Genomic DNA, 10,377 nt, shown 5'->3' with positions numbered 1-10,377 from the left:
CCTGCACCTTGTTGTCTCGGATTCTCCAGCATCTGCAGTTCCTACTACCCCAGGGTCAGAGTCTGGACTCAGGGAAGGAGAGTAAATCATGTGGAAAGGATGTGTCGTGAACAAAACAGGCAGAAATCCCGGGCTTAGCAAAAAAGTGCTGACTCTGAGCACATAGATTCATCGTAACATCTGCCCATCAGGCACTTTAGGGGACAGCAGTGGCCATTCCTCTCAGCCTGGGATGTGACACCCTGCTTTTCTGGAGGTTACTGGATGACCAGAGACTGGAGGATGGGGGGGGAGGTGAAGTGGAGGCTGGTGTGAAGGATAAATCCAGTCAGAGACCAGTTCAGGTGAATGATCTGTTCTGAACTATTAGATATGAATCACAGCAACGTTATAGCCAGAACGAGGCCACTCAGCCCATTGTACCTGCACTGACTCTTCAAACAAGCATCATTCCCTAGTGCAGTCTCCTGCCTTTTCCCCATCTCCCTGCGCACCATTTCAATCCAAATGACCATCCAATGTCCCTGTTGAATGCCTCAGCTGAACCTGCCTTTGCCACATTATCCGGACATCACTTTAAATCTTTGTCCCTCCGCTTCTTGTTTCTTTTATGAGTGGGTACAATGTCTGTTTCGTATCAAATTGTTACATTTCCGACCTCACAGAATAATTGAAGGAACCTAGGAAGAACTAACTTGCACCATTGTTCCATATTGAATAGTGGGATGAGGGGATCTGGGCTCAAATCCCATCTCCTACAGAATCCCTACAATGTGGAAGCAGGCCATTCAACCCATCAAGTTTACACTGACCCTCCAAACAGCATCCCACCCTACCTTATCCCTGTAACCCTGCATTTCCCATAGCTGGCCTACACATCCCTAAACACTGTGGGCAATTTAGCATGGCGAATCCACCTAGCCTGCACATCTTTGGACTGTGGGAGGAAACCAGAGCACCCGGAAGAAACCCACGCAGACACGGGGAGAATGTGCAAACTCCACACAGACAGTCACCCGAGGATGGAATTGAACCTGAGTCCCTGGCGCTGTGAGGCAGCAGTGCTAACCACTGAGTCACCATGCCACCCAGGTCAGTCAAAAGCACAGTGAGACTAACAAAAGCACAATAAGACTAACAGAAGCACGATGGGACTAACAGAAGCATGGTGGGACTAACAGAGGTTGCAGTGCAATGATTGTCGAATTATTGGAGATTTGTGAACTGCAGCTCCCGACTTCACCTCCTCACTCATCGCTGCAAACGCCTCCATTTGTCAAATCGCTACAAGTGGCCCAAGCTCCAGGGAATGGTGTTGCAGCAGATAGTGATACTATAACTACCAATCTATAGACCCAGGCTCATGCTCTGGGGGTGTGGATTCAAACCCCACCAGAGGTCCAAGTGGAATTTCAGTTCAATCATAGCCATACACTGACCATCACAGAGATGTCATTGATTGATATAAAACCACATCTGCTTTCCTAATGGGCAGCAAACACTGGGCTTGTCAGTGAAAGATCTCATTTTTAAAAATAATGATTCTTTCCTGAAAGTTCCAGACAACTTTAAAAACGAGGTGTGAACAGTGGAAGGGATTCAAACCTACTGCTGGGTTGTACAATTTTCAGAGGCTCTTAAAATTATTGAGATCCCATCTTGCTCCCTGTGGAGAGACAATACGCTCTCTATCATAACGTGCTCGAGGTTCTGAGCTTTCAGAGGCCTCTGTACTGAACCCTGTGAGGGATGCTACTAACAGCCTCAGTAATGTAATATTCAAACCTGGAGTCATAAATTCACAGTGACGTACAGCACAAAAACAGACCCTACAGCCCAACTCATCCATGTCACCCAGATATCATAAATAAATCTAGTCCCATTTGCCAGCATTTGGCCCATATCCCTCTAAACCCTTCCTATTCGTATACCCATCCAGATGCCTTTTAATGTTGTAATTGTACCAGCCTCCACCACTTCCTCTGGCAGCTCATTCCATACACGCACCAAACCTCTGCGTGAAAAAGTTGTCCCTCAGGTCCCTTTTAAATCTTTCCCCTCTCACCTTAAACCTGTGCCTTCTAGTTTTGGCTCCCCTATCCTGGGGAAAAGACCTTGTCTATTTACCCTGTCTATGCCCCTCATGATTATATAAACCTCTATAAGGTCACCCCTCGGCCTCCGACACTCCAGGGAAAATAGCCCCAGCCTATTCAGCCTCTCCCTATAGCTCAAACCCTCCAACCCTGGCAATGTCCTTGTAAATTGTTTCTGAACCCTTTCGAGTTTCACAACATCCTTCCTATAGCAATCAATGCTTTCTGCTGCATAGGGAGACACCAATTCCCCCTCACCCCCAATAAATTCCAGTCCCTGATGCCTGCAGAGCAGGTGTCCCACTCAGGACCATTTACATTGCTCCCCTAGCAGCTGGCAGTGGGTGAATGGCCTGTTATAAACTGCTTCTTACTCTGAGTTTACTGGTTTCTGTTGAAGCTCAGAGTCTGATCAAGCAGTGGGCAGCAATTATTTCTTTTCCTCAGTAATAACTGAGCTGGGTTGCATCATCTGAGAGCCTCCTCCCGCACCGTTATCTCTGCCTTTTCACCCTGTTCACACAATAGCACACTACACTCAGAGACAGTCTCTAACAGACAAGCTCTCTCTCAGACATACACACACATAAACGCTCCCTCAAACACATACACACACACTCTGTCTCTTGCACTCACAGTCACATACATACACACTCTCTCTGGCACACACACTCTGATACACCCTCTCTCTCTGGCACACACACTCTGACACACGCACACACACTCTCTGACACACACACACACATACAGACTCTCTGACACACACATACATACATACAGACACACACACAGACTCTCTGACACACACACACATACAGACATACAGACACACAGACACTCTCTCTCTCTCTCTGACTCTGATACACACCCGCACACCCCCCGCCCCAGTGTGTCCCACAGACAGGCTGCAGGGTCCGTGCTCACGCACATACACCTCCTCCTTGCCCAGAGACGGACGGATAGGGCTCCGGCTCCATGGAGAAGGACATCGAACCTGGGCAGCCGCTTGCTAACGGGAGCCGCCGAGGATGCAGCATGGGCGGCGTGGCCAGCCCCGTGAGCCCCGGGGAGAAGCAGCGATCCCCGGGTAAGCTCCGGGCTTTCCTGCGGAGGAACTGCCTGGTGTTGCTGACCGTGTCCGGGGTATTGCTCGGTGTGGCTATGGGATTGGCCGCTAGGAAACTGCAGCTTTCCCGGGCTCACATGCAGCATTTAGCTTTCCCTGGAGAGCTCTTGCTCCGGCTCCTCAAGATGATCATCCTGCCCGTGGTCTTCTGCAGTTTAGTGGCCGGGGCCGCTAGCCTCGACCCCAGAGCCCTGGGCAAACTGGGCGGCAGAGCCATCCTCTACTTTGCACTGACCACCCTCATTGGGTCAGCGCTGGGAGTCACCCTGGGGCTGACCATCAAACCAGGAGATCAGACTGGGCAAGTGGGGCACATAGACCGAGCCCCGGCCAGCTCCACACTGCCCAGCAAAGAGGCAACTGACACTTTCTTGGATCTCTTCAGGTAAGGCACAGCCTCTTCACTCATTGGAGTCTGGGGGAATGAGAGGGGACCTCACTGAGACGTACAAGATTGTTAGGGAACTTGCCAGGGCAGGTATGGCAGAGCCTAGGACTAGAGACTACTATCTCAGAACAAGGGGACACCCTTTTAATGTTTTGAGATGAGGAGGAATTTCTTCTCTTCCATGGGGAGTGAATCTGTGGAATTCTTTACCACAGAGGGCTGTTGAGGCTGGGTCATTAAGTACATTCAAGGCTGAGATAGAATTTTATTCAGTAACAGAATCAAGGGTTATGGGGAAAAGGCAGGAAAGGGCAGTCAAGGATTGGGGAATTGATTGGGGAAGCAGACCCAATGGGCTGAATGGCCTACTCATGCTCCTGTCCCTAGTGGTCCTCACTGGGATGGAGTGACCATGAGTAAAAGATGGTTTCAGGGAGACTAATGGAGGAGTTCAAAATCACCCTTTTGGAGAGGCCCCTGAGATTGGGACGTTGGGTATGGAGAAAGCTCGTCTCTGGTAGAGTTTCTGTAATATCCAATTGGGAATGTTTTAGCCTCAGACTGTGTGCTTGTCAGGAAATGAATGTAACAAAATATTAAGACTGTTACAACTAGACTGAGACACCCCAAAGGGGTGTATGAAGGGCAGATCGAATTTTATTGCACCATCTGTAATTTTCAAGTCAAAATGTTTTGTAATGCACTTTTATAACTCTTATGAATAACTTAAATTTTTTGGGATATAATAAGGAGAAGCAGTGTCCAATGCTTTGGCAAGTGAGTTAGTAACCAGAGGTACTCCAATTAAATTAATTGGTCAGAGAAGTTCAGGGTAGACGAGGAGAATTATTTTGATGTTGACAATTGTGATCTGGAACACACTGCCTGAAAGTGGAGTGGGAACCAATTCAACAGGAACTTTCTAAAAGGGGATCAGAAACTCGTGACATGAAAACTGGTGGGACTCAAGAACAGGGATAGTGGGACTACTTTGGCAGCTCTTTCAAAGTACCAGCACAGGCACAATGGGCTGAATGGCCTTTTCCAGTGCATACCATTGTATAAGAAGGTCCACATGTATTAGTTAGGATGTGTAAGTGCTGTACAAGTGTGTCATATGCCCTGCATTGGGAAAGTGGCATTGACTAAGGGGCAGGCTGTTCATGTTGTTTGTGGATTTTTTTTGTGTGTTTTTCATTCAAGTTTAAATCGCTGATTGAAATGACAACAAATGCACACAGTTCAGGCTCTCATTCATGTTAAAGGGAGCATCTGAACAGGCTCCCCAGAAGCTCAAAACACTGCCTACAGTCTACGGTGGCTCAGTGATTAGTACTGCTGCCTCACAGCAGCAGGGACCTGGGTTCAATTCTAGCCTCGGGTGACTGTCTGTGTGGAGTTTGCACATTCTCCCCGTGTCCGCGTGGGTTTCCTTCCACAGTCCAAAGATTTGCAGGTTAGGGGGATTGGCCATGCTAAATTGCCCATAGTTTCCAAGGATGTGTAGGTTAGGTGGATTAGCCATGGGAAATGCAGGGTTTCGGGGACAGGGAGGGGTGCTTTTTGGAGAGTTGGTGTGGACTTGTTGGGCCAAATGGCCTGTTTCCACACTGTGGGGATTCTATTTTTTTAAAAAAATCTCAGGTTCAGGAGCTGACCTGGCCAGGCAGTTTCAGCTGAGATTTGGCTTCATACTGGTCTAATTTCACCCACAGACTCACTGGCTGTCTATCCCGCTCTCCCTCAAAGTCTTACTGTCTGTACAGCTCTCTGTCTCACTCACTGACTCAGTCTTCAGGGAGGTAATAGTTTAGTTGTACTACTGAACTATGAGATTATTAACCTGGGGACCCAGGTTTGAATCCCACCATGGCAGACGGTAGAGGATGGATTTTGAGTTCAATAGAAATCTGGAATTAAGTGTCTAATGATGACCATGAATCTGTTGTTGATTATCAGAAAAACCCTCTGGTTCATTAATGTCCTTTAGGGAAGGAAACTGCCATCCTTACCTGATCTGGCCTACATGTGACTGCAGGCCCACAGCAAAGGGGTTGACTCTTTACTGCCCTCTGGGCAATTAGGGGTGGGCAATAAATCCTGCCTAGCCAGCGACGCCCTCATCACATGAATGAATTTAAAAAACCCGTCATTGTCATACTCCCTATTTCACTCACTGTATCATTCACTGTCTCTAGCTCACTCTCTGTGTCACTCATTATCTTGGTCACTATCTCCATCTCTCGCTCTGTTTCATCACTGTCATGTTATCACTCACTGTCTCTGATTCTGTCTCTGTCTCCATCTCTATCTCTGTTTCATCATTGTCTTGTTCTCATTCACTGTCTGTGTCTCTGTCTCAGAGTTGGGCTTGGTCACTTGGATTTTGGAAGAAAGTGTTGGTGGGGTAGGGGGGTAGACAGAAACAGTGCCAGTGTGAGAGGGAGTCTGACCTTAAAATCACATCCCGCTATCTCAGGAACATAGAAACATAGAAGATAGGAGCAGGAGGAGGCCATTCAGCCCTTCGAGTCTGCTCCGCCATTCTTCACAATCGTGGCTGATCGTCCAACTCAATAGCCTAATCCTGCTTTCTCCCAGTAACCTTTGATCCCATTCGCCCCCAAGTGCTATATCTAGTTACCCGACCTCAGGGAATACTTCTTCACACAAAAGGAAGTGGCTGTTTGTGACTTTCTATCACAGAATGTAGCAGATGCTGAGGCTCAGTTAATAATCTTTCATCTGGGATCAAAACATTTTGTTAGACAAGAGGAGCTGAGGTGTGCGGATGCCGTTAGGTCACAGAATCGCCATTATCACATTGAACAGCAGAACAGGATTATGTGGCTGAATGGCCTATTCCCATTCCTGTACAATGAAGTCTGTTTGGAATTCCTGAAGGGATTTATTTGTGACTGTCTTGTGTTGGTGATTTACTCTCACAAGTGGCAGCGTCTTCCCCACATCCCATCCATTCACTTTCCTGTTTGGAATACAGAATCTCAGCCTATTCCAATCTTCCTAATGATTTAATTCTCTTGTGGTTCTAGTGTTGTCCTTGCAATTTTCTTTTGCATCCTTTTGAGAGTCTTGATATTGTTTTGTGATATGAAAACAGACAGCTCTGTAATTTACTAAGGTTCAGTTCAAGATTGAAATTCATTTCTCTGCTTTACAATTTGTCTGTCTGGGATTGATTCTTTTTTTAAAAATTGCTCCTATTAACATGTGTCATTGTTTATTGATCCGTGAATGTATTTCCCTGTAATGTTCCAACCTCTATCCCATCCATTTTCCAAGCACAATGTAACTTTGCATTTAAAACTAAAAACGGATAACCAAGTGGACTGAGTCAGTAGACTGATGATTGTCAGATCAATCTGCAGGATCTCCTGTTCATTAGAGCCAGAGTTTATCCCCTGCCCTTTGATCAGAATTTTTTTTACTAATGACAGGGGCCATTCTCTCGTCTTTTAAGGCTTCCCCAGCTTTTACAACTCAGCACCAAGTGAGAGCTGCTGATAGATTTAAGGGCGATGAACTCACTCTGGTCTCCAATAAAGGGGTTTCAGAAGCAGTTGATTAAGTTTGAAGATGTGCAACCACCCAGAACAATGTTCTCAAGCACCCATGATCAAATGCGTCTCATTAATTGGATCTGATGCTCTAACCTTAATGCAGGAGCCAATTACATTCACATTGACTTGTTTAGTGATACAGACAATGTTCCAAACTTTTCCAACATACAAGATTGTGATTCTGTGTTCAATTGTGCTTTCTGTCTGCCCTTTACAGTAGAATGTAAAATTGATGATTGACATATGTAGTCTGCAGTGTTTCTTAAGAAGATTTTTATCAATGCTGTAAATGTAAATCTGAAACAAGAACTGCGAGTTAATGTTTTGAGTCTGCTATGACTTTTCTTTGGGACAGCTTCCTTCAGTTTAGGAGCAGCACGGTGGCTCAGTGGTTAGCACTGCTGCCTCACAGACCAGGGACACGGGTTCGATTCCACCCTCGGGTGACTGTCTGTGTGGAGTTTGCACATTCTCCCCGTGTCTGCATGGGTTTCCTCTGGGTGCTCCGGTTTCCTCCCACAGTCCAAAGATATGCAGGTTAGGTGGATTGGCCATGCTAAATTGCCCATAGGGATGTGTAGATTAGGTGGGTTGTAGATTATAGGGGGATGGGTCTGGGTGGGATGCTCTGAGGTTCGGTATGGACTTGTTGGGCCGAAGGGCCTGTTTCCACACTGCAGGGATTCTGTGAATCTATGAGTTCCAGAGGACAGTCACGTTGAACATGAAATGTGAACCCTGTTTCTCCTGGCAACACCTGAGCATTAATTGTCAGTAGTCCCCTGGTTAGAATGTGGGTCCTGATGAAGGGCCTAGGCCCAAAACGTTGAGTTTCCTGCTCCTCTGATGCTGCCTGACCTGCTGCGTTCCTCCAGCTCCACACTGTATTGACTCTGACTCCAGCATCTGCAGTTCTTGCTATATCTGAATGTGGGTTTGAAGGTTTATGCCAAACTGATAGTAACTCCACATTACAGTGAGCAATGTTTTCAAAATTAAGACTGTGTCACTTTCAGTGATACTATTGTGTTATAGCTGGAAGTGAGAATAGAACTTTCTACTTATAGGAGAGTCAGAAGCTGCCCTCACTGACTCTGGTTTTGACAATGCCGCAATTTTAAAACTCTCGTACTTGCTTTCAAACGCTTCCATGGCCTCCACCCCATCTCTGTAATCCCCTCCAGCTCGTTAACTCTTCAAATCTCTCTGTTACACCAATTGCATATCCCCGATTTTAGCCATTCCACTGTTGGCAGACATACTGTCTGTTCCCTGGACCCCAAACCCCTCCTTAAACCTCTCGGACTCTCCCTCTCCTCTTTTATGACGCTCCCTAAAACTCATCTCTTTGGGCATCAGACCTAAAGATCCTGGGGTGGCAAATTCTGTTGGAAGATGCCTCCTAAGAGGCACCCTGGGATGCTAAAGACGCTAGAGGAATGCCAATTGTTGTTGTAATCACTGTAATTCTAAATATTGTTTAAAGATACAGTCCTGTCATGGTATGAAAATCAAACCAATAACCAAAGGCAATTTGTGTACACTTTGAAAATGGTGCACCAACTGTGAATGTCCACACTCGCAATCCACTGTCTCTGATAGCGTCTCTCCCAGTGAAAGGTGATGGCCATAAGTTGTGCCCCATAAGTTGTGCTGAGGTGAGGTAGGGGAGTGTGTAAAATAGGGTGGAATCCCAGCCCCCATCTTCCCGCTCAAACCAGCCCCCCACACCTCTGACTCAGCAGCCCACCCTTTAGGTGTAAGAAAATAATTAAGGATCGATTGAGCTTGTTAAAATAATGCTGCCTTCACCATAAACTGGCTGGTGAAGATAGGTTGGAAAAAAGGGTGAGCTCTAGTTTTGGGTCGTGCCCTTTGCACAGTGACTCCCCAGCCCCAGCTCCCCCTAACGTTGCTGCACCCATGCGCACCCTCCCTGAAGATGCCCAAAGCTTCTCCCCCACTCAACGCTCCCTGTTTATAGCATGGACATGACTGAATAATTAGAGAAGGAGAAGGTCTCAGTTCTCAAGCTGTATCCTGATTCTGCTCGGTAATTTAGATAAGTTGGCCTTCGGTGATTGAGATGGGTTTAGGACAATGGCGATGGCCAAGTAGACCAAACTTTTGCGAGAGAGTTTTGGACCTTTGGAAATCCCAGCGGACTCAGGGTTCTCAATCATTGAGTACGTGCTTAGGATTGAGGCGAATCACCTTTTGAGCACCGAGGGAATCGAGGAATGTAGGGATACAGGACATGATGGGCTAAAAGGCCTCTCCCCACATCTAGTGGGGTGAGGGTGGGAGAATGGAGTCCAGGATCCACCATGATCTCAGTGAATGGTGGAGATGGCTGTAGTCCTTTAGGGAGCATGCTCCTGTGGGTGAAGCCTGTGGTTTAGGTGTTTAGGTTTAAGGTGAGAGGGGAAAGATTTAAAAGTGACCTGAGGGGCAACTTTTTCACACAGAGGGTGGTGCGTGTATGAAATGACCTGCTGGAGGAAGTGGTGGAGGCTGGTACAATTACAACATTTAAAAGGCATCCAGATGGATATATGAATAGGAAGGGTTTAGAGGGACATGTGCCAAATGCTGGCAAATAGGACTGGATTAATTTAGGATATCTGGTCAGCTTGGACGAGTTGCACCATAGGGTCTGTTTTTGTGCTGTACAGTTCTATGACTCTACGAGTGAATAATGAGGAGTTGTCTGCTTGAGCCCCTGCAGTCCATGTGATAAGGATTAAGGATGAATCCCCAGCAGTTATCAGCAATGCAGCCTTTATGATTGCGGGATAGGCACAAGCTCAGCACATTAGTTGGTGTGAATGCTGAAAAGTAAATAGTGAGCAAGATAGCCCAAACTGAGCGACGGGGCTAAAGGCAGCTACTGTCATCCTCTTAGACTGTGGCTCTATATTTGATCCACTGATCCCATAAATACTGGGAGCTGCACATTCCCAGTCTTAGCTTTCACTCCCAGTAAAGACTTTGCTTACATTTAGGCTTACAAATAATTTCTCAAACAAATGACATAGATATTTCAGTTGGTTAATATGTTTAATCGAACGCCTGAATAAGAAAGTGACTGTTGTTATTTCTGTTTGCTGGTTTTTGGTATCAGTGTTAATATTTAACATGAGATAGTAGGAACTGCAGATGCTGGAGAATCCGAGACAACAAGGT

General features: G+C 46.6%; 1 protein-coding gene across 1 annotated transcript in view; it reads left to right on the top strand.

The window, feature by feature from the left end:
- Positions 1–2,855: 2,855 nt before the first annotated feature.
- Positions 2,856–10,377, top strand: part of slc1a4 (solute carrier family 1 member 4) — a 29,912-nt gene continuing 22,390 nt past the window's right edge. Inside the window, exon 1 of the mRNA XM_048601008.1 lies at positions 2,856–3,607. Coding sequence (XP_048456965.1) covers positions 3,072–3,607 — 536 coding nt within the window. The 5' untranslated portion in view covers positions 2,856–3,071. The remainder of the gene's footprint in view (positions 3,608–10,377) is intronic.

The sequence above is a fragment of the Rhincodon typus genome, chromosome 9, assembly GCF_021869965.1.
Source record: "Rhincodon typus isolate 14 chromosome 9, sRhiTyp1.1, whole genome shotgun sequence".
Lineage (NCBI taxonomy): Eukaryota > Metazoa > Chordata > Chondrichthyes > Orectolobiformes > Rhincodontidae > Rhincodon > Rhincodon typus.
The sequence above is the reverse complement of the archived record's forward strand: the minus strand, read 5'-3'. Positions and strand labels throughout refer to the sequence as shown.